At 45.0% G+C, this 25,264-nt stretch overlaps 1 protein-coding gene across 6 annotated transcripts in view; it reads right to left on the bottom strand.

The window, feature by feature from the left end:
• Positions 1–25,264, bottom strand: part of dglucy (D-glutamate cyclase) — a 69,365-nt gene that overhangs the window by 18,641 nt on the left and 25,460 nt on the right. For 5 of the 6 annotated variants that reach the window (XM_078234485.1, XM_078234484.1, XM_078234482.1 and 2 more), the window contains 6 exons: positions 20,657–20,768; positions 16,096–16,249; positions 14,952–15,150; positions 13,534–13,684; positions 7,618–7,740; positions 2,726–2,932 (listed from right to left, as the gene is read on the bottom strand). In XM_078234485.1, coding sequence (XP_078090611.1) covers positions 2,726–2,932; positions 7,618–7,740; positions 13,534–13,684; positions 14,952–15,150; positions 16,096–16,249; positions 20,657–20,759 — 937 coding nt within the window. In that variant the 5' untranslated portion in view covers positions 20,760–20,768. Of the gene's footprint in view, positions 1–2,725; positions 2,933–7,617; positions 7,741–13,533; positions 13,685–14,951; positions 15,151–16,095; positions 16,250–20,656; positions 20,928–25,264 lie in introns of those variants that run through there. The other variant, XM_078234481.1, reaches the window with a different exon arrangement.

The raw sequence follows: 25,264 nt of genomic DNA, 5'->3' as shown, positions 1-25,264 counted from the left end.
GACAAGAATTTTGCTGCAGGCACTTTTATGCCAATGTGGCTGAATGGAATTTTAGCTTTTAATATTTGAAAGATCTTCAATCAAGCAAACCTGATTTTTTGATTAAAGTTGGGTTTTTTTCACTATGCTGGGATTTCTTGTGGCCTGGAGTTTGTCAAAGGACAGAAGATGTCAGATTTAACAGCTTGTCCTTGGCAGCAAAGAGTTCTGTAGACTTTTGTGAGTCAGTGTTCCTTATCTGGGCATTGCACTTAAGAGGCCGAGAGATGATGAGGTTTGGAGTGACCGATGACATTATTCTGGCATAATCGAATGATGCAATTGGGGTTCTGATCAATTCATTGGCTGGTTGTCAAGGAATTTTTGGAGTTTTAACTCTGCTAACACAAAGAGCTTGTTCAGAAAGGCAGTGTGAAGAAACCGGGAACCAGGCTCACAAGGAGAGACAACACCTGGACGAAGAAGATGACAAAGAACTGATTCCATGTGACAATAAAATCCTGGCCAGGTTTTAATTGCAAGTGGAAATCAACCTTAAATAAAGTAACAGATAGTGAGTATTTGGTTTATGCATTGCAAGTATTTACTGTTGTTTAAGTAACTGCAGAATAAAGGAAACTGTGTTTAAGTATTTAAAGTCGACTTTGTGTCTTTATTCGCTATGGAGGTTAAAACACACAGGTTTGGACAACACCAATAAGCTTTCCATTCAAAGAATATCCATCAAGCTCCCCAGCAGATAAAGCTTGTCTGTTGCATTATCCCTAGCTCCGTAACCTTCTCCAGCCCTAAAATCCTGGAGCAAATTTCCATGCCCCCAATTCTGGCCAATTGCACATCCTAATCACTCCGCCACTGGCAGCTGTCCAGGCCTCAAGCTCTAAAATTCATCCTCTAAATCCATCCTACTCACTCTCCCCCTTTAAGGGGTTAATTAAAACCTAACCAAGCTTTTGGCCATTTGCCCTGCCATCTCCTTGTGTGTTCAGTATTAAGTTTAATCCGATGATGCTCCATGGGATGAGTGACTATGTTAAAAATGGTATATCAAATAAGTTATCTTGTAGTTTTGAGCCCTAACAGTAAAGTATTGAATTGGACCATCCTAACCAGGACATCAGTGAAGTGTAAATGTTCTCAGTAAGTTTAGGGTTGGGGGGGGGGAATGTTGGGAATTGGGCAGCCTATCAGCGTTGCTGCTCCTCTTCGCAGTTGAAAAGCCCGTTAGCAGACACTGGGCAAGCTCAGGATTGGCTTTGTGTTGATATCATGAGTGGATGGAGAGTGGACTGACTGATGCCCCCTCAGCTCAGACATACGCACATTGAATGAGAGCACAGGAGAGCTGCTAGTCCCTATATAATCTAAACCATCAACTGGGGATATGATCAGCGGCTCATTACAGGAAAAGACACTCTTCATCCACTGAAAGTTGGGTGGTCACTTCATTACCATATAGATTTCTCTGGCCTCCCCTCAGCATTTTTCTCAGGGTGGGAGGCAGCACACTGTTCGCTGGCAGCGGGATCTTCTAGTCCCGTTGCTGTCAATGAGAATTCCCATTGACACGCCGGGAAATCCGCGCAGGAGCACTCAGCCGGAGGGACCAGAGAATCCCACTGGCAAAGAGAATTCCGGCCACGGTTAGAAAAATCGACAGTGAGAAAAAACCAATGTACCAACAGAAATCTATCCATAATTCAGGAGACCATAGGAAAAGGTCAGCTAAGTGGCCATAATAATGTTTCAGTTTCTGCCCATATCTGTTCCCTGGCTGATCTGCCACGCTCTTGGATTGTGTGTCATTGGGATATGGTAGGAGGATTCATTTATAATGATTGTGCAGCAAGCTTATAGGTGATTGTGAATGCAGCAGATGCAAATCCCTGGACTAAATCTCACAGGTCCCTGCCTTCAAGTGTAACATCACCGAATTTGGTTTGGCAGACAGTGGCAGGGAAGAGGATGGGAAGTTGGTTGAGATTGGGCTGCCTTGGCAAGAAGGGAACCGAGTTAGGAACTGGAGAATGGGTGGCACAGTGGGCAGCACAGTGGTTAGCACTGTTGCCTCACAGCTCCAGGCACCTGGGTTCGATTCCCAGCTTGGGTCACTGTCTGTGTGGAGTTTGCACATTCTCCCTGTGTCTGCGTGGGTTTCCTCTGGGTGCTCCGGTTTCCTCCCACAGTTCAAAGATGTGCTAAATTGCCCCTTAGTGTCCCAGGATGCAGAGGTTAGAGGGATTAGCGGGGTAAATATGTGGAGTTACAGGGATAGGGCCTGGGTGGGAATGTTGTCGGTGCAGGCTCGATGGGCCGAATGGCCTCTTTCTGCACTGGATGGATTCTATAATTGTAATTACTTATTCTGAAAACTGGGAAGCCACAGAGACTCACTGGGCTCAACATGGAGACTGGAGATGGGTGAAGGAGGTTCCTGGGAGTGCAATAGAGATGATCTTTCAAAGGGACATTCATGATCTCAAAAATATTGGGGAGGAGAAAAGGTTTTTTTTTTACCTCTGACAACGTGGGGCATTGGGGGGAAGTGGGTGATTGTTGGAATCTATACATAAAGCCAGATAATTGCAGACACCTAGCGGAGATGCCTACCAAACCCCTCCCCAAGAGCATTTCTAGGGTAACTTTGTTAATAAGTACACCTTCTGAAGCCCATGAAATCTGAAGCCCACGAACCATTTAGCTGTGACCAGCATGCTCTTCTTACCTGGATCTTGCTGAATCAACTTGTCCAGTGCCTTGAATTTCTTAACTGCGGTAACTGAGGCAACGCTATAGTGGAGCGGATTCTGAGAAATGCAAAAAACACGCGGGGTTTCTGTGTCAGCAGCATAGTTGCTGCTCACCTCCTGTTCACTCCTCAAGTCAGTAATGAACATACAGCCAGAAGCATGGGTGAAAACCAGAGGGGATTCTGAAAGTAAGGGGAATTGAACCAGTTAAAACTTATTTACAGAACGTTAAAGAAAAAAAAGGATAGAATCAAATTTATATCGACATTCACAACATACATGTCGGTTACAGGCACACTGATGAGGGAAACTAACCTTACGATTGTAGGATGTCGTGCAAATAAGCACATATTCTATCAATCCCTGCACTCAGGGACATTAACAACACCTGCATCATGGGGCGGCACAGTGGTTAGCACTGCTGCCTCACAGCGCTAGGGACCCGGGTTCAATTCCCGGCTTGAATCACTGTCCGTGCGGAGTCTGCACGTTCTCCCCATGTCTGCGCAGGTTTCCTCCGGGCGCTCTGATTTCTTTCCACAGTCTGAAAGATGTGCTGGTTAGGTGTATTGGCTATGCTAACTTCTCCCTCAGGTGTACCCGAACAGGCGCCGGAGTGTGGCAACTAGGGGATTTTCACAGTAGCTTCATTGCAATGTTAATGTAAAACTACTTGTGACACTAATAAATAAACTTTAAACTTCATCGCAAAGATCAAGCATCAGATTAAGCCCAAGATGGGATGCAATGTCTTATCTTGTCAGCTTGGATTTTGTGGGGACCATGAATTGGGTTCAATTGGAATTTGAATTTGGTTTTTGGAGTAAGCAAGGAATGGATTTGGATTTGCCCGGGTCCACTCTGAGCTTTGTAACTTTAACAATGGAGTTTTAAAAAATACATTATTTAGACCAACCCCAACTCCCCCTCACAGTTCTCTTTAGGAATTTGATGGAAAAGAAATCAACTTGTATTTTACATAACGTATTTAACACGGTAAAACGCCCCAGGATACTTCACAAAAGGGTATCAAACTTGGTGTGTTGCTAAATGGACAGCCGCCTCCTTCAAGATTTCAGAGGTATCCACAGGGTCTGCTGGGTGCTGAGGGGCCCTTCTTGTGCTCTGGGACTTTGTTCCAGTGGACCCTCATTGCATCCATGCTAACCTACACCCCTCCAACCACCCCACACACTTTCATCCCCTCCATGCTAACCTATGGCCCTCTCCTCATCCTCATTTCCTCCATGATAACACATGCCCCACTCATTCCCATGGTCCTTCACAGCCCAACATTGTAAGTCCACATAGTGCCAACTCCACAATCCCAGGAACCCCCTACTCATCCCCTTTGCCTTTTATAGCCCCTATGCAAACGTTGTGTCAACCCATGTCCCATACCCACCACTGTTTGCTTTTATATCCTCCACCATGGTCAACCTCAGGATCAAGGCGAGATTAAATGTAATAAAGGTCCATGGACTGAATTCTCTGGCCCTCCCGCCTGTGGGATCATCCAGTCAAGTCAATGGACATTTGAAAGGTTTGCTGCTTCTGCTGCAGAGTTACCCCCTACAGTGGGACTGGAAAATTCTGACCTGTGTCCACTGCAGATTTCACTATACTTAAAACAAAAACACTTTCACTGATTAACATTCAAATCTCTCAAGTACTTAATCTCTTACAAAAATAAAAATTTCATTCAAGTGCTTAATCCCTCATGTAAACATACATTTGTATTAATAGCCCCACTAAAAAGACATCCAATTTCATTCTAACCATTTGGAGCTTTCAATCAAACTGTGAACATGCAGCCCACCACCACCCTCCCTTTCCAGCCAATGATAATGATAGGTTGTGGAAGTCAAGTAGCACTAATCAATGCTGTTCCACAAACAGTGAAATAGCAAACACTGATTTTTTAAAATTGTGGGCCAGATGGTTCTTACCAAACTTTAAAGGGCCTGGGTTTTAAATGACTTGACAGTTCCACAGAGTTTATCCACTTTTAACACACATTCATATCTATTATTAACATCAGGGCACTTAACCTTTTCCAAAGAGACACCTGACCTCTCCAAGTAACTAACAGCTTTAAATATTGTTCTCAAATGTTTAGACCCGACAAGTCATATTCTGGAGATCCCAGTATTGAAAATTGGATCAATCTGAAGGAGGTTGCACTTTTATACATACGGCAGCCTCCATGAACCACAGAAGTGCAAAGAGCATCTCACGCCTGTTCCCCCCCCGCCCCCCCCCACCCGCCACCCCCCCCAACCCCCCCCCCCCCACCCATTCCCCTCCCAGTGCCTTGACGAAAATGGTGAGTGCCAGGTTCGAGAGCCGGTCTTCCAGAATCAGGGTTCCGGCCACTTTGGTTACTGCAAAAATCCAGGCCCCTGTCTCAACAGCTGTATTTATAATACATGTGAATGTTAGAGCCCCATCTATGGGTATCACTGATATATTACTATCTTGCACATTGCTTGCTGTGTTTTGTACATCAACTCAGCAACTCCATTTCAAAAGTACTTAATTGGTTGTGAAAAGCTTTAGAGGAATTCTGAGATCAAGAATGTATGCATTAAAGTTTGTGCTTTCTTTAGAATCCCTTTGTGAAAATATTTCTTTCAATAGCCCCTTCTTTAACCCAGCTATAGCATTCCATCTATGTCCTCTAGATGATTTCAATCTACATCTAAAATCTCTACTTCCAATTTCTCTGCTGTTCTCAGTCAGCCTCAGCTAGTTACTAGTAATTTTAAAGATATGATTACTTTCTGCCTTTCCTCTATATCCAAACCATTCTACTATTTTCCTTTGTCTTTGGAGAAAACTGCCGCCTACCGACTGCCTTTCCCAATTCTTAATTTGTTAAGAATTGAGAATTGGGAATTGTTACCTTCCACCGGACTGGAGGGATCTGCCCATTTCACCTGTCCAAAGGTTTCCCTGCTTCTGCCTTCGATGCTCTCATTCTCTCCAAATCCCTAATTGTTTCCAACTTCCCAAAAGTTCCATAAAATGTTCCGGGCAGCACGGTGGCATAGTGGTTAGCATTGCTGCCTCACAGCGCCAGGGCCCCATGTTCGATTCCCACATTTGGTCACTGTCTGTGTGGAGTTTGCATGTTCTCCCCATGTCTGCATGGGTTTCCTCCGGGTGCTCCAGTTTCCTCCCACAGTTTGAAAGACGTGCTGGTGAGGTGGATTGACCCAAACAGGTGCCAGAGTGTGGCGACTAAGGGAATTTCACAGTAACTTCATTGTAGTGTAAGCCTTACTTGTGACTAATAAATAAACTTTAATTCTCATCTATGCAAGAACAAAATGCAGTATCAGTCATTTATTATCCATCAATTAAAGCAAAACCACACCTCTGCTTTCTTATCCAAAATCTCCAACTACACACAGTTTATCCTGAAATGTGAAGATTATCTTCCTTTCTCTTTTCAACAACATCCCGTTGAGTAGCATGTCTGCATCTTAATCATTCTGCTATTTGGCCTATACAGGTGGAGGCCATTACCCATTTATTTTAATGGGCTACATCAAGTGTCACCCATGGCTTGGTAGCACTCTCACCTCTGAGCCAGAAGGTTGTGGGTTTAATTCCCTTTCCAGAGATTTCGTTACAAAATTTAGATCAAGACTCCAAGGGCGTTACTGAGGGGATACTGCACTGTCACAAGTGCTGACTTTCAAATGAGACATTAAACATTATAAGTGCGAGGTGATTCATTTTGGTAGGACAAATTTGAGTGCGGATTACAGGGTCAAAGGTAGGGTTCTGAGGAATGTGGAGGAACAGAGAGATCTTGGGGTTCATATCCACAGATCTGTGAAGGTTGCCACTCAAGTGGATAGAGCTGTGAAGAAGGCCTATAGTGTGTTGGTGTTCATTAACAGAGGGTTGGAGTTTAAGAGCTGTGGGGTTATGCTGCAACTGTACAGGACCTTGGTGAGACCACATTTGGAATATTGTGTGCAGTTCTGGTCACCTCACTATAAGAAGGATGTAGAAGCACTGGAAAGAGTGCAGAGGAGATTTACCAGGATGCTGCCTGGTTTGGAGGGTAGGTCTTATGAGGAAAGGTTGAGGGATCTAGGGCTTTTCTCTTTAGAGCGGAGGAGGTTGAGAGGTGACTTAATAGAGGTTTATAAGATGATGAGGGGGATAGATAGAGTGGACGTTCAGAGACTATTTCCTCGGGTGGATGTAGCTGTTACTAGGGGGCATAACTATAAGGTTCATGGTGGGAGATATAGGAGGGATGTACGAGGTAGGTTATTTACTCAGAGAGTGGTTGGGGTGTGGAATGGACTGCCTGCTGTGATAGTGGAGTCAGACACTTTAGGAACTTTCAAGCGGTTATTGGATAGGCACATGGAGCACACTAGAATGATAGGGAGTGGGATAGCTTGATCTTGGTTTCGGAAAAGGTTCGGCACAACATCGTGGGCCGAAGGGCCTGTACTGTGCTGTACTGTTCTATGTTCTATGTTAAACTGAGGCTGTTTACCCTCTCAGATAACAAATCCTGTGGCCACTTTTTGATGAGGAGCAGGGGATATTCTACCCGATATCCTGGTCAATATTTTACTTACAATCGACACGCCAAAGAACAGAGTATCTATTCACTTATTTCATTGCTGTTTGTAGACGCTTACCGTTAATGGCTGCTATGTTTCCTACATTACAATGACTTCACATCAAAAAATACTTAATTGGCTCTGAAGAGCTTTGTGATGTTGAGATTGTGAAAGGTGCTATATAAATGCAATTTTACTGCCAGCAAAATAATTCACACAAATAGTTTAGAGTTACAGCCCACTACTACCCAAGTCCCTTTTCTGTATCTTACTGCAGCTGTGAACAGCCTCTGTTGCAGTGACTCCGCAGGCCCAGAAGACTGGAGTGTCACCAGGATTTGCTTCAACTGGGTCCCCAAAATCTGGTTTCGATAAGTCTTCAACTCCAATTAATCCTGAGGGTGGTAAAACGAATGTATTTTAATACCCATGTAGCTGACTTATTGGAGAAACATTTAAAAATCAGTCAAAAACTGCACAGGAGGAAGACAAATCTTGACTCTTTGCTCTTCAAGAGGCTGACTGGTGGGACAACTTCAAAACTTGATCTACTGCAGAGACTCTGCATACCCATTCCTCAGGATATATCTTGGATGGGATAGATTTTGCGATCGAATAGTTGGGGTGAGATTGCCTTTACAGATATGTGATTACCTCCATAATATTTTAACTCTATAGTTAGAACACGTCAGGAGTATCAAAGAGAAACTTGGGAGCCATGTACACTAAAAATGCTGTAGCTAGGTACATAAAAGTATTCAATAAGGCTCCTGGAATGTTGGTATCAGACATTGTACTCTGATAAAGGGGAACCAATGGATAAGCTGTATTTAGATTTCCAGAACTGACCAAGACCGTAAGAAACTACAAAGAGTTTTGAATGTAGCCCAGTCCATCATGCAAACCAGCCTCCCATTTGTTGAGTCTGGCTGCACTTCCTGCTGCCTCGGAAAAACAGCCAACATAATCAAGGATCCCACGCACCCCGGACATTCTCTCTTCCACCTTCTTCCGTCGGGAAAAAGATGCAAAAGTCTGAGATCATATACCAACCAACTCAAGATCAGCTTCTTCCCTGCTGCCATCAGACTTTTGAATTATATTAAGCTGATCTTTCTCTACATCCTATCTGTAACTGCAACACTATATTCTGCACCCTCACCTTTCCTCCTCCCCTATGTACTCTATGAATGGTATTCTTTGTCTGTATAGCGTGCAAAAAACAATACTTTTCACTGTATCCCAATATACGTGACAATAATAAATCAAATTAAAAAGAAGGCATTTGATAAGGTTATCATGTAAAGTTAAAGTTCATGGTGTAGGGGGTAACATACTGGCATGGATTGAAGATTGGCTAGCTAACAAGAAACAGAGAAATGGCATAAATTGGTAAATTTCTGGTTGGCAGGATGCAATGAATGGTGTTCTACAGGGATCAGTGTGGGGGCCTCAACTTTTTACGATTTATATAAATGACTTGGATGAAAGGACTGAAGGTATGGTTGCTAAATTTGCTGATGACACAAAGATTGTGTAGAGGACGTAAAGAGGCTACAAAGAGACATAGAGAAAGTGAGTCGGCATAATTGTCCATTTTTACAAGAAGAATAAAAATGCTTATTATCTAAATGGTGAGACTCTGAAGTCCGAGGGCATGAATCACAAAAGGCTAGTATGCAGGTACAGCTAATAGGAAAGCTAATAGAATGTTATCATTTATTGTGAGGAGAATTCATTGCAAAAGTAGGAAGCTTATGCTTCAGTTGTACAGGGTATCGCTGAGACCATATCTGGATTATTGTGTACAGTATTGGTCCCCTTATTTAAGAAAAGATACAAATGCACCATAACCCGCTCAGAGAAGGTTTCCTAGGCTAATACTAAGAATGAGCCGGTTGTCTTATGAGGAAGGGTTGGAGAGGTTAGGTTTGTATTCACTAGAATTTTTAAAAGAGGCAACCTGATTGAAACATTTTAAAATCCGGAGGCGTATTGACAGGGTGGATGTAAAGAGGTTGTTTCCTCTAGTTGGAGAATCTAGAACTGAGGTCACAGTTTAAAAATAAAGGGTCACTCATTTAAAACAGAGCTGAGGAGAATTCTTTTCTCTCTGAAGGTCACAACTCTCTGGAACTCTCTTCCTCAAAAACCAGTGGAAGCCAGAATCTTAGAATATTTTTAAGGCAGAGCAAGATAGATTCTTGATTAACAAGGGAGTGAAAGGTTATTGGAAGGAGGCTGGACCGGGGGATTAAAGTTACAATTAATCATCCATAATCTTATTGCATGATGGAGCAGGCTCAAGGGGCTGAGTGACCTACTCCTGTTGCTAATTTGTGTGTATATCTGGTTTGTTTTATGTCAGAGGGCTAGGTTATAAAGAGGAGGAAATTATGCCAGAGCTACATAAAGCCCTGGTCAGACCATATCCAAGGTAGTGCATATATTTCTGGTCACCACACCATAAAGAAGGAGCCTTGGAAGGTATACAGCACAGATTCATGAGAATGTTACCTGAGTTTTAAGGGTTAGATTCTGAGGTGGGATTACATAAACGTGGTTTGTATTCCATGGAATTTGGAATATTGAGGGCTGATCTGACTTTTACAATTTTGAATTGAGTGGGGTAAATAAAAACTTCTCCCAGTCAGAGTCCAGGACAATGAAACATAACCATAAAATCAGAGCCAGGTCATTATGGAGAGAAATTAGGAAACATTTCTCTCTGAAGGTCACAACTCTCTGGAACTCTCTTCCTCAAAAACCAGTGGAAGCCAGAATCTTAGAATATTTTTAAGGCAGAGCAAGATAGATTCTTGATTAACAAGGGAGTGAAAGGTTATTGGAAGGAGGCTGGACCGGGGGACCAACTAGAAAAATGGGCTGAAAAATGGCAAATGGAATTTAACGCAGACAAGTGTGAGATATTGCACTTTGGAAGGACAAATCAAAGTAGAACGTACAGGGTAAATGGTAGGACTCTGAAGAGTGCAGTTGAACAGAGGGATCTGGGAATACAGGTACAGAATTCCCTAAAAGTGACGTCACAGGTGGATAGGGTCGTAAAGAGTGCCTTTGGTACATTGGCCTTTATAAATCGGAGTATCGAGTATAAAAGTTGGAGTGTTATGGTAAGGTTATATAAGGCATTGGTGAGGCCGAATTTGGAGTATTGTGTACAGTTTTGGTCACCTAGTTACAGGAAGGATGTAAATAAGATTGAAAGAGTGCAGAGAAGGTTCACAAGGATGTTGCCGGGACTTGAGAAGCTGAGTTACAGAGAGAGATTGAATAGGTTGGGACTTTATTCCCTGGAGCGTAGAAGATTGAGGGGAGATTTGATAGAGGTGTATAAGATTTTGATGGGTATAGATAGAGTGAATGCAAGCAGGCTTTTTCCGCTGAGGCTAGGGGAGAAAAAAACCAGAGGGCATGGGTTAAGGGTGAAAGGAGAAAAGTTTAAAGGGAATATTAGGGGGGGCTTCTTCACGCAGAGAGTGGTGGGAGTGTGGAATGAGCTGCCAGATAAAGTGGTAAATGCAGGGTCACTTTTAACATTTAAGAAAAACTTGGACGGGTTCATGGATGAGAGGGGTGTGGAGGGATATGGTCCAAGTGCAGGTCAGTAGGACTAGGCATAAAATGGTTTGGCACAGACAAGAAGGGCCAAAAGGCCTGTTTCTGAGCTGTAATTTTCTATGGTTCTTCTATGGTTCTATTTCTCATATAGAGGGTGGGGGAATTGTGGAACTCTGTCTCTCTCCCTCCCTCCTGTAAAAAAGCAGTGGAAGTTAGTTCAACCAATAATTTTAAACCTGAGGTTGATAGGATTTTGCTGGCCATATGTATTGATGGATGTGGAGCCAGGGTGAGTGGATGGAGGTAGAGTACATATCATAGAATCATAGAAACCCTGCAGTGCAGAAGGAGGCCATTCGGCCCATCGAGTCTGCACCGACCACAATCCCACCCAGGCCCTACCCCCACATATTTTACCCACTAATCCCTCTAACCTACGCATCCCAGGACTCTAAGGAGCAATTTTTTTAACCTGCCCAATTAACCTAACCCGCACATCTTTGGACTGTGGGAGGAAACCGGAGCACCCTGAGGAAACCCACGCAGACACGAGGAGAATGTGCAAACTCCACATCAACCATGATCTCAGTGAGTAGGGTTAAGTCCTCGCTTAATGTTGTCTCACTTTAACATTGCTCATTATGTACTGTCAGCATATCCATTTCATGTCAGTTTCACTTTAATTTGCCACAGGCTTTGTCTTCTGTGACCTGTCTGCCCTTTGTTCCCGGATCTTATCTCCTGCCCTGCCTCCCCAGCTTCACCTTAAGTCCAGAGCTTCGCTCTTGCCCTCAGTTCTTATCTTAGGCCCCAGGATCTGTCCTTCTCCTTGCTGCTGATTCCACTTCACTGTCTTTGCTGCTGGCTTCACCTGTGCTGAACTCCTGGGTTCAATCGAGTGGCAGAATGGTCAGTGCAGGTAATTCTGCAACTTCCCCTAGCTGATAATTGCAGTGACCAATATCTGCCACTAGATGGAGATTGGTCAATCTATGTGTGTCTCATTTATTAGATACTGTATTGTATTTCTTCTTATGCTCAGTGACGTATGTATTATATTTTGCAAGATATTTCAGTTCGGAATGTACAGTGCTGCACCAGGTTTCTAGGTGCCCAGATCACCAACAACCTGTCCTGTTCTTTCCACGCCAGTGGTATAGTTAAGAAAGCCCACCAACGCCTCTACTTTCTCAGGAGGCTAAGGACATTCGGCATGTCCGCTACAACTCTCACCAACTTTTACAGATGCATCATAGAAAGCAACCTCTCCGGATGTATAACAGCTTGGTATGGCTCCTGTTCTGACCAAGACCGCAAGAAACTACATGGTGGCACAGTGGTTAGCGCTGCTGCCAGGAACCCGAGTTCGATTCCTGGTTTGGGACACTGTCTGTGTGGAGTCTGTACATTCTCCCCGTGTCTGCGTGGGTTTCCTCCGGGTGCTCCAATTTCCTCTCATAGTCCGCAAGATGTGCTGGTTAGGTGCATCTGCCATGCTAAATTCTCCCTCAGTGTAACCAAACAGGAATGTGAGCGTGGCGACTAGGAGAATTACACAGTAATTTAATTGCAGTGCTAATTTAAGCCTACGTGTGACAATAATAAATAAACTTTAAAACAGTTGTGAATTTAGCCCCGTCCATCACGCAAACCAGCCTCCCATCCATTGACTCAGTCTACACTTCACGCTGCCTCAGAAAAGCAGCCAGCATAATCAAGGACCCCATGCACCCCAGACATTCTCTCTTCCACCTTCTTTTATTGGGAAAAAGATACAAAAGTCCGAGAGTTTGTACCAACTGACTCAAGAACAGCTTCTTCCCTGCTGCCATCAGACTTTTGAATGGACTGACCTTATAGAATCACAGAATCATACAGTGCAGAAGGAGGCCGTTCCAGTCCACACCGAATACAATCCCACGCAGTCCCAATCCCTGTAACTCCTTGCATTTACCGTAGCTAGTCCCCCTGACACTAATGGTCAATTTAGCACGGCCAATCCACCTAACCTGCACATCTTTGGACTGTGGGAGGAAACCGGAGCACCCGGAGGGAACCCACGCAGACACGGGGAGAATGTGCAAACTCCACACAGACAGTGACCCAAGCCAAGAATTGACCTGGGTCCCTGGCGCTGAGGCAGCAGTGATAACCACTGTGCCACCGTGTCACCCTTATATTAAGCTGATCTTTCTCTACAGTGACTGTAACACTACATTCTGCATGATCTCCTTTCCTTCTCCCCGATGTACTCTATGAATGGTATGCTTTGTCTGTATAGCGCTCAAGAAACAATACTTATCACAGCAAACCAAAAAATGTGACAATAATAAATCAAATCAAGCATGCATGGTACAGCATTGAAACTTCTACATTGCTTAGTCCGGTCGAGAAACGTCCAAAGAAACCTAACTCTGGCTTTAACACCGGTTCCTACAGAGGCCCAGGATTCATTTAAAGTTGTGATTTCAAGAACACAACCACAATTTAAAGTGAGGACTTACTGTCATGGAACAGGCTCTAGGAATTGAATGGCATCCTCCTGTTCCTATGGGCTATTCCCAGAAACGAGAACATTCTCTCTAAGAGCCTGAAGGCAATCTTACCTGGGTGTCCAATGTGTACAGGAGCACCGTGGATATCCTTCATGTGATGGGTTACTTCCACAGCTGCATCAAGTTTGTCTGTGGGGATAGGTCGCATAGAGACCACCATGTTACACTGGAAACCGCCAACCCCAACACATGGAATGGATGTCTGAGGCAGACAGGGCGGTGGGATGAAGAAATGGAAAGAACATGAGGAAGTTTAGCCATAAAGTTGCTTGTTAAAAAAATAATCAATATTTGACTTGCCAGCAAGGAACACATGTTTGCATATAACCTCGATAAACAAAACCAAATGGACCCATGTGCAACTACCCTCCCCGTGTTCACAGAGCTGCCCGACATGGCTTCAATCTTGACTGAACTCTGTTATTCGCCTTGATTGGTTGTTGGGGGTCCAGTAATTTAATGGTGAACGCTGAATAGGCCGCAGACTCTGGTTTCCATGCTGATGGTAGAGCACTGAACCCACAAAAATGTGGTCGGCTGTGTGGAGCCAGAACTATTTCGCACCCACAGTCAATGGGACATGGCCCGCTTGGCACCAGTCTGCAGTGTCTCAGCAAGGCAGATGGGTCTCGTTTTGAGTGGTAGATGCTATGAGTTGTTTGATATAACCGACCTCAGAGGGCAGCTAACAGTGAAGTGTGGTCACCCCCAGAATGCATTGGCTGTGACTGCTTTCTTTTCTTCATTCTCGAGAATCTGACACTCTGGTCAGGCTGGCCTGCAGCACTCTAGTTGCCCAGAAGTTGGTTGTGGGCCCTCTTCTAGAAGCACTGCAGTTTACGGGCATTTTAGACAATGGGCTATATTACGAGGTCACTTTAATGGGCAGTTAAGAATCAACATTATTAGTAAGGAACAAGAGTCACATATGGAACAGGCTGGGTCAGAATGACAGGTTTCCATCCGTAAAGTACAATACCAAATTTAAATAGCATTCCGACAGAGTCAAGATCACTTTTGCGGATCCCAGTTTTTGATTTGAAATGGGATGCGAAATTTCAAAGTGCCATGGTGGGATTTGAACTCACAATCTAGTGGGTTATTGGTCCAGGCCCCTTCAGTACCAGAAAATGCTGGAAAAACTCAGCAGGCCTGGCAGCATCTGTGCAGAGAGAAACAGAGTTCATGTTTCGAGTATTTCTAACTCTCCTTCAGCGCTCAAAATGTTAACTCTGTTTCTCTCTTCACAGACGCTGCCAGACCTGCTGAGTTTTTCCAGCACTTTCTGTTTTTATTTTAAGATTTCCAGTATCCACGGGTATTTTGCTTTTACTCTTCATTTCCAATCCAGTAATATAAAACTACTCTAGTAACAGCGACTATTCTAACTACCCACCTGACACCATGAACAATGTCATAAGGGTTAGATGGTTTTATATACATGTGAAAATGTGTAAACTTGAGCCTACCTTGAACATACTGACATTACACCCTTGTTCAATATTTCTTAATGGAACACCAGCCTGGAGGAGTGCGCTCTCAAAGGAAAAACTGCATCCCAGATAAAACGTAACCATGTCCTTCAACTGCTCGGTGTATTCCATGAGGCTGCTCAGATTGCCTGTAACATTTCCTCCCTCATACTTGATGTACTGTGGACAATCAGTCCTAAAGCCAAATTGCAATGTTAGATTTAGTTTAAAGGCCCTTGTTTCTCAATCCAGAATAATAATTCTGATCAAACTAGTTCAGTTAGTTCCTGGATTCCTTGGTCAAGGGCTGAGGCTCCCCAACTTTGAAAAGAGGCACGGAGACAGTGAGTAGGAACTTTGGGATATGAGGAGGTCATTCAGTCCTAGAGCCTGTCCCAACATTCAATGAGATCATGGCTGATTTGTACCTCAACTCCGTTTATCCTTTTGGTTTCACATCCCTTAATAAACTTACTGAACAAATATCTATCAATCTCAGTTGTGACCTGCTTTAGCAGCTCCCTAGAGGAAGAGAGATCCAGATTTGCATTATTCTTTGTGTGAAGAGGCATTTACTGATATTACCCTGAAATAACCAAGTGCTGATTTTAAAATTAGGTGCTGGGTACACACCCCTGTATCCCGTTGGTGAATCTGGGGAATGTTGGTCAACTATTGGACTTTGGGAGGAATCACAACCAGTCATGTGGACTTCCCAGTAGGACTCACCAAATTAGGATCTGGAGCAGCGACCTGGGCAGACTTTTCAAAGTTGTTTTTGTCCTGTCCCTTCCTGAGCTGGGACACATTATTATTTGAAATACTCCATATCTGTCCTTGGCTGATATCCACTGATTCACCCGCAGTCGAGGTTTGAAACCAGCTCCTTCTGGTCTGTATGGCTCAGTGTTGCACTGGCCGGGTGTCCTTAGCCACTCAGCTGTCGGGTAGGCTCTTGGGGTCAAATCACTGCTCTGTTGCTAATGTGTCAAATTACCTGTTTTTTGGTATTGTGGGTCCACAGTTCCTAAAACCTTCTTTCGGTCAAACTCAATAAAGATTATTCCCAACCACGTTGGTGTCGAGTTGTAGAAGCTTACACTTGAGAACTACAGACAAGGTAAAGTGTATTTGAACCTACCTTATATCAGAAACGTTGCTGAGTGGTGGGCAGCTCCATTCGCCAGGTTTACTCCTGTACAATAATGGCAGTGGTCCATTGTTTGCCAAACAAAACTTCTCAAAGTCATCAGCCAATGTCTTGTGCATTATCACAATGCTGGCTTGCTTGAAACCTTTTGAGAATAAATCCATAAGACAAGTCATTGCCTACAATAGTTGGACTTCTCAAAATACTAAGTGAGAAGAAAACTTGCTGTACTGAATTTTCCCGTGAGCAGTGGGCAAATAGCACCAGTTATTCATTGCACTTGCTCAGAGATTTCCGATTGGCTTTTGCATGGAAATTTGCTGTCAGCTAAACATCCAAAAAGTGCAATGCCCTCTACAAGGCACCTGGGACCTGTGTGAACAGGGTAGCAACTGTGTCATCTTAACCAATCCAATTGAAGAATAGGAATTTTACGGTCCCGCCCACTATGGGAATCGGAGCGGGTGAGGGGCAGACCGTGGGAAGGTACTTTGACCTTGGGTGGGATTTTATGGTTTTGGGACAAGCGAGGCCTTAACATCCCGCCCACTGAGTCTAAACCAGCCTAATCCGAAAGGTGAATTCAATATCAAATTGAATCAAGTAAGCTAAATAAAGAGAGGGAAAGAGAGACTGGATTAAGAAAGAAAGGGGCAGAGAAAAAGAGACAAAGAAAAAGTTAAAAAGTAAGCACTTAAAAAAATCCAACGATAATTAAAAGCTGAAAGAATGAGACTCCACACTTTTAAAAGTTAATTTTCAGTGCCAAAGTTGTTGTTTCACGGTAATTAAGGCATCATGCAATTAAAAGGGTACTTGGGCTGGAATAGACAAATACTAACTTTTGGTGGCTAGTTAATTTCAGGAACTTCACTATGTTCAATACGTTTGAATTGAAATCAATGGTGATCACAGAATTATAGAATCCCTATAGCGCAGAAGGAGATCATTCGGCCCATCAAGTCTGCACCGACAACAATCCCACCCAGGCCCTATCCCCATAATCCCATAAATTTACCTTGCTAATCCCCCTGGCACTATGGGGCAATTTAGCATGGCCAAACAACCTAACCCACACATCTTTGGACTGTGGGAGGAAATCAGAGAAAACCAGCGTAAACACGGGGAGACAGTGAGCCGAGGCCGGAATTGAACCTTGGTCCCTGACGTTGTGAGGCAGCAGTGCTAACCACTGTGCCACCGTGCCATATTCATGCAGGTTGTAGAGGAGGGGCACACTGTGCACAGAAACTGCTGTATTTTGTTTTTAATGGTGCGTGTGCACCAGTCAGAAGTTGCTGTGTGATTCTGCACAAAGATAACGATGGCTGCAGTTTGTCTCACCATCATTTCTGCAGTAACATTTGGCCTGTTGTCATGTTTGTTACTCCCAATTTCTCCCTAGCCTTTCTGAAACTGCAAACTCCTGTTGAGGCATCGTACCTCACCCAAGATACTGGAATGTGTCAGCCTAGACAAGGATACCAATGGTGCACCGGTATGTTACTGTGCTCTTAATCCAGAGAATGCAATTTTAGGTCTCACCATATCACCATTTTTAAAAAAGTGAAGCTGTCAGATTGTTGTAATAATGCATTTAGCCCACTAATGTCTTTTAGGAAAAGAATTCAGAGCTGGGTTTCTGACTCCAGGCCCACAAAAAGGTGGTTGACTCTGAGCACCCATTCAATTGTACCAAGCCACCTCACCACAAGGACGGCAGTGATTCAAAAAGGCAGTAATCCAGCTTGGATCATGTAGATTGAGCCCAAGACAGGAAGAGGACAGCCTGCCTTGTCAGCTTGGATCTGTAATGTCTCGCTGGTCGAGACTTTGAATTGGACTTTGATTGGATTTGATTGGATATAACCAAAAAATGTAATCCATTAACATCTGGTTGAGACTTTGATTGGACTTTGATTGGATATAACAAAAAGTCAGTAGTCCATTAACACCTTCACAAGAAAACCAGAGTCAGGTAACAGAGGCTAAACTTTGTTTTTAATTTTTCTTCCATTCTTAAAGTTACAAATGCACAGAGTAGACTGGGCAGACCTGAATCCATCTCCTTGCTTTGCTCCAAAAACCAATTCAAGTTGAATCCAATTCATGATCCCCACATGAGAGATGTACAAGATCCAAACTGACAAGAAAAGGTATTGCACCTGATCTTGGGCTTAACCTGACACTTGATCTTAGCCAAAAGATTAAACTTGCAAGCACCATCTGTATCTCTAGAATAAAGGATGCAATCACAGATAATGTTCTCAACTGATGTCCACACGTTTGCACTTTCTAACACAGCTTACTGGGGAGCATTCATAAATGGGATCTTCTTTTGATTCTTATCCCCTATAGAGTACAAATTTCAATGGCAGTGACCTACCTACTGCCATCCTATCCAAGACCAAATAATGCAACATGGCCTGCATTTTTAGTTGGGCATTTACACTACCACACTCAGCAATGCAAGGTGACACAGTGATTAGCACTGCTGCCTCACAGCCCAGGGACCCAGGTTCCATTCCCGGCTTGGGTCACTATCTGTGTGGAGTTTGCACATTCTCCCTGTGTCTGCGTGGGTTTCCTCTGGGTGCTCCGGTTTCCTCCCACAGTCCAAAGATGCGCAGCTTAGGTGAATTGGCTATGCTAAATTCTCCCTTCACGTACCCGAACAGGCGCTGGAGTGTAGCGACTACAGGATTTTCACAGTAACTTTATTGTAGTGTGAATGTAAACCTACTTGTGACTAATAAATAAACTAACTTTATTCACTACACTCAGTGCCAGTACTGAGGGAATGCTGCTCTGTCATAGAGGGCCATCTTTTGACCAAGACCAATGCTTCATCCAACGTGGATGTGGAATTCCAAAGGCCTTCTCCCTGGTGTCCTGGCCGATATTTATTCCTTAACAACGTCATAGATTACCTGGTCATCTGTGAGAGTTTGCAGAGTGGAAGTGAGCTGCAATGTTATACACTTAAAAAGCTGCAAGTGCTTTGGGAAGTCCCACAGCCAAAGTGCATAAAAGCAAATTACTGCGGATGCTGGAATCTGAAACCAAAAGAGAAAATGCTGGAAAATCTCAGCAGGTCTGGCAGCATCTGTAAAGAGAGAAAAGAGCTGACGTTTCGAGTCCAGACGACCCTTTGTCAAAGTTAAAAGGCATAGAAAGTGGGAGATATTTATACTGCAGGGGGAGGGAATGAAAGATGAGTCATAGCCACAAAAACCAGGGAAACCAGCTAATAGCTGTCCAAAGAGGGAATAAAGGGTGTGAATGGCCAAATGGTAGAGAAGCTAAAATGAAGATGTTGCCCGGCGGGGGGAGGGGGCGGCGGCGGCGGCGGGGGGGGGGGGGGGGGGGGGGGGAGCGAGGAAAATGGATTGAACAGAGATAAGATTTAGAAAAGGAGAAGCAAAGGGTGAGAAAAGGTAAGGGAAGGGGCATGAAGTAGGGGGGAAGAGTGGGGAGGAAGAAAAATGAAGAAAGACAATAAAGAAAAGGTAGAAACCAGTAAAAAATAAATAAAATAGAATGAAAACAAAGGGGTCGAGGTGGGGTAGAGCAAATCATCTGAAGTTGTTGAATTCGATGTGGAATTGTAAAGTGCCCAGCCGGAAGATGAGATGCTGTTCCTCCAGTTTGCGTTGAGCTTCACTGGAAGCAGCAGGCCAAGGACAGGACATGTGGGCATGGGAGCAGGATTTGTGTGTTAAAATGGCAAGCAACCGGAAGGTCAGGGTCCTGATTGCGCACAGACCGAAGGTGCTCAGCAAAGCGATCACCCAGTCTACGCTTGGTTTCTCTGATGTAGAGACCACATTGGGAGCAGCGGATGCAATAGACCAAAATGGAAAAGGGGTGCAAGTGAAACGCTGCTAAACCTGGAATGAATGTTTTGGACCTTGGATGCTGAACATAGAAGAATGTATGACCAGTTTAAAGGAATAAGTTCTTGATGGGAAAGGCTCAGCTGTTCTTTGATGCACATGGCTCCAATCCTCCCACAAACACAGGCGCACACGTTAAAAATGTTTTAAGCTTAATGGTAAATTTCCAAAGGAAGGCAGATTTTCGTGTAAGGCTGGAGGGGCTGATGTACCTCAGCTGCAGAAACTTTGACAAAGGGTCATCTGGATTCGAAACGTCACCTCTTTTCTCTCCTTACAGATGCTGCCAGACTTGCTGAGATTTTCCAGCATTTTCTCTTTTGGTTTAAGCTCCAGAAGACTTTATGCATTGCCAGTCGCTCTGCAACCTAAAGTGGATTCCTATTTCCGACACCTGAGTCTGACAGATCGGCTGCAACTTTATTTTTACACCTGACCAGGGGTTCAAATGTCTTGAGTGCTTGCTGGGCGTTGCATCCGCTCTCATGATTTTCTTACCCGCTGAGTTTAAATTAAAATTTCGCCCGTGCTTTCTGGGCTTGGGAAGTTGTGTTTGCATGTACAATCAGACATGAGTTAATACAAAGTGACCCGGAATTACTTGTTCAGCACAAGTAGGTCCCGACTGAGCGAGCGCGGAGTACTTGGCCCTGTACCTGCAGACACCCCGGAGGTGGTCACAGCCCGCAGAAGGCCGGTTCGAATCAAGTTTCTGGCAGAGGCCGGCGGCACAGACTTCAGGAAGCGAGCATTCAGCATGACTGAGTCCTGGCAGCAACAGAGAATACAGGGTGCATTCAAAGAAAGGTCAGATTCAAAGCTATTGACATTAAAATAAGTCACAAATAAACGATGACATTGCTTTCAACTCCAATATCAACCCTAGTTCCTGTTTGCAGGCTCTGGAATTCACATTGAATTTTACCCCTCCCACTCACTTTATGGGGAACTCCTTTTCCGTTGACAGGAAGTTGTGTTCCAGTTTAAACACTCAAGATACATGTGTCAAAGTTGTATTTGCTTTTATGTATTGTAACTCTCTCTAATTGTCCAATTGCTTGTTTGAATTTTACAATAGAGACGCAATGTTTCTCTGCCCCCTAAATTCAGTTTCTCTCTGAGGGGTTGATGGCGGCCCTCTGGGTGACATTACCCAAGCTGGAGGCCTCTCTAACAGCAGCCAGGGTGGTCACAAAGAAGGTGGGCAAAATGATACCAGGAAATGTACATCACGGATCTCCTGGATGATTGGAAGCAGCAGTTTGGGGAAGGAATTCCCTCAACCCCCTCCCGCACTCCAGTTCAGGAGGGTTGGGAACCCTAATTCGCTTTATGATTCATATCCCGCTCTGAACTCATCCTTCATCCCAGAATTTCAAAACCGTGGAGTCCCTCACTTTCCCCAGTCTTCCCTTTTCTCCTACAACTCTACAGAACCTTGACTGCCACCCCAAGGGCAACTCGGGATGGGCATCAAATGCTGGCCAGCCAGCAAAGCCCATGTCCCACGAATAAAAAAAACCTACTTTCTCAAACCACCACCCCTTCTTGTTTTTGCCCTTTCGCAGGCTTTCGACCTAAAGATGTCCTGAATTTAAGACTTTGGTTTTTCATCCAAAAACGCACAAACCTTCTGAGAGCCTTTCCAGCTGACTTAGACTATACTATACCCCATCGCACGTCGACGGATCCAGATTCCCATCTTCCATTATTAAAGGAAAATGCCTTTCATGAGATGGCAGCGACACTATTCAGATCTCTCAATTTAGTCAGGACAGATCAAATTCAAGTTCAAACCAGATTAGCAGAATGATGGGCCTGATTTTACCATTTTCATTCTAAGTGCTGAATCTAGGTGTAATGCAGATCCGATTTAGAAATCTGCTTTCAGGCATCCCCATATGCACTCAGCCATCCCCAGTCCCATTCGCGCTGTGGGCGGGGCTTAGCATGACCAAAACGATCGGAGCTCTGAACTGCGCATGTGCAGTTGGAAAGAAAATTGAAAAAGCGCGCCCGTTTCAGATCGCTCCCAAGCCGCAGAAAGCGGAGAAAGCAGCCCAGGAGCGAAAAGCAGGAGCAATAGTGCACACACACATCACTGTCCCCCTTATCCACCACCCCCCCCCACTACCCACACACATCACTGTCCCCCTTATCCACCCACACCCCGCTACCCACACACATCACTGTCCCCCTTATCCACCACCCCCACTCCCCAGACCGATCGCCACCTCTGCCCCCCACTCCCCACCGATCGCCCGCAGAGTGGCAGCAGACCCCCCCACCAGAGATCCATCTGCCTCCCCCCCCCACCGGTGAGCGATCGGGCTTCCCCCCTCCCCGACAACGATCTAGCCTCACTTCCCCCCCCCCCCCACCCCCAGAAAATGGTCTGGCCTCACTTACCCCCCCCTCCCCAGACAACGATCTAGCCTCACCCCCCTCCCCCCCCAGAGAATGATCTGGCCTCACTTACCCCCCCCCCGCCCAGAGAATGATCTAGCCTCACTCCTCCCCCCCCCCCCCAGCAGAGAATGGTCTGGCCTCACTCGCCACCCCCCGCCAGACAACGATCTAGCCTCACTCCCCACCCCCCCCCACAGAATGATCTGGCCTCACTACCCCCCCCCACCCTCCAGAGGAACATCTGACCCGCCTCCTCCCTCCCCACCAGACAACGATCGGCCCTCTTCCCCCCCCCCCCCCCGAGATACATCTGACTCGCCTCCTCCTCCCTCCCCCCAACCAGACAACGATCTGGCCTCACTCCCCTCCCCACCCCCCAACCAGAGAATGATCTGACCCACCTCCCTCCTCCCCCCCCCCACCACTGATCTGAGTCAGAGAGCCATTGGAAACACTGAACGCGCTCTTCAGCAGCTGGAGCACCCGATTCAGACTTTTATTTAGCAGGTCCATTATGGTGCGGTTCCGGATTGGCAAACGCGGTGGTAAAGGGGGAAATGCTGATAGAGTTGGGCGGGCAGTTCATTAATTCAATTTAAATGCATGCAAATGCATTTAAATCGTCATTGCGCCCATTTTAGGCGCGAAGCGGATCACCGGCGTTCCTGGGTTTCGGTAAAGTAGCATTCTGCGCAGGTGTGGGCACGGATCACGTTAATGGCCTCACACCCGACTTTACCATGTTTTCGCGCCCGGTAAAATCGGACCCGATGACGCAGTCACTATTACATGGCTCCAATTTGCCAAACTGTCTAATGTTTAATGTCTGTCCACCAATAATTGATGAAATGAAGGAGTCAGCTTAGAGTTTTTAAAAAATGTTTTCACTGGATGTGCGATTCGTTGGCAGGACCAGTAATTATTACCCATTCCTAACATTTAATTTTCTTTTTACTCCGTTCTTAAAGACACAAAGCCATTGCTCAGAATGGAGCCAGGCAAACCCAAGTCCATTTTGCTTACTCCAAAAACCAAATTGAATCCAATTCAAGGTCCCCACAAGAGAGACAAAGCTGACAAGATGAGGCATTGCACCCCACCCTGGGCTTAATCTGACATAGAGATTGATAGATTTCTAGACATTAAAGATATTGGGCCATAACTTCCTCAGAGTGGCAATCAGCATCTGATTGCCACTCTGTACTCACTTAACTGTGCTAAAATTCTTAAGCGCCTGCCTTGCCCGGGTCAGATCAGGGAAGAGTGAGGGTCGAGTCAGTTGTGGGGTTGGTCATGTGAGATAGGATCAGGAGTGGAGTGGGGGATGGATCATGTTGAGGAGAGTCGAATCGGTGGGGGTGTGAAGGATGTGAGGACACTGGGGGAGGAGTTGGGGGCAGTGGCGTAGTGGTATTTGTCACTGGACTAGTAATCCAGAGACCCAAGGCAATGTTCTGGGGACTCGGGTTCGAATCCCACCATGGCAGATGGTGAAATTTGAATTCAATACAAATCTGGAATTAAAAGTGTACTGATGACTGTGAAACCATTGTTGACTGTTGTAAAAACCTATCTGGTTCGCTAATGTCCTTTAGGGAATGGAATCTGCCATCCTTACCCAGTCTGGCCTACATGTGACTCCAGACGCACTGCAATGTGGTTGACTCTTAACTGCCCACTGAAATGGACTAACAAGCCACTCAGTTCAAGGACAATTAGGGATGGGGAATAAATGCTGGCCCAGCCAGCGACGCCTACATTCTATGAATGAATATTTAAAAAGGTTGCGGCTTGGGACAGCTGGGGATCAGGCAGGTCGAATCTGGGGGCAGCTGGAGGTCAACGTGAGTGGAGCGGGTTGATGGGATTGTCAGGAAGGATTTGGTGTGTGCGGGGTGGCATTGGGTCGGGTTAAGGGAGGGTAGGGAATAACTGAAGGAGGGGTGCTTATTTGGGGGACGGAGTTGATCCTGGGAAGTCAGGGATGTGGGGGAAATTGACTGAGGTAGATGATGAGCCATGATCTAGTTGACTGGCTGTCATACTGTGTTCGAGGGTCCAATGGCCTCCTCCTCCTCCTATGTTCCTATTGCTGGCTCACATGTGAAGAAAGGTTACTTAAATGACATACCTGAGGGTGGAAGCAATAACAAAGTGTGAATCATCCCCTCACAAGAGGTTAAGTTGGGTCAGCTTAATCACCAGTTTAATAAAAGATGCTGAGAATAAGGCCAAGAGGATTTTACCTGTCACATCAGTGAATGAGTCATGAGTGAATAAAACTACACTGATCCTTTCTGTCAGAAATCGAGAGAACTGCATCAGTGATAGTTCTGTGGGTAGCAGTCTTGTCCGAGTCACAAGATTGTGAGAATAAGCCCCACTCCACAGACTTGAATGTAAAATGTCGGCCGACACTCCTTGTGCAGTACTGAGGGGTTGCAACATTGTTTGATATGACATCCTTTGGAAGAGATGCAAACTGAGTCCCCTTTCTGCCTCTCAGGTGGATGTAAACGATACCATGGGGCTATTTTGAAGAAGCGCAGGCAAGTTATCCCTGGTGACTTTCCCAGTATTCCCTTATCTGGTACCAATAAAATAGATTACCTGAGTATTATCTCATTGCTGTCTGTGAGAGCTTACTGTGCACAAATTGGCTATTGTGTTTCCTCATTATAACAATGAAATGGTTTCAAACTACTTCATTGAAGGTAAAAGGCTTTGTGAACAATCTGCTATTGTGAAACGTGCTGTCTCAATGTATTTTCTGTTTCCATAACATTAAACTTCTTTGCCCCAATATCATCCTTATTCCCAGCTGACCAGCATTTTCACAGCCCCCTTATTCCAGT

Source organism: Mustelus asterias, chromosome 18 (assembly GCF_964213995.1).
Source record: "Mustelus asterias chromosome 18, sMusAst1.hap1.1, whole genome shotgun sequence".
Taxonomy (NCBI): Eukaryota; Metazoa; Chordata; class Chondrichthyes; order Carcharhiniformes; family Triakidae; genus Mustelus; species Mustelus asterias.
The sequence above is the reverse complement of the archived record's forward strand: the minus strand, read 5'-3'. Positions and strand labels throughout refer to the sequence as shown.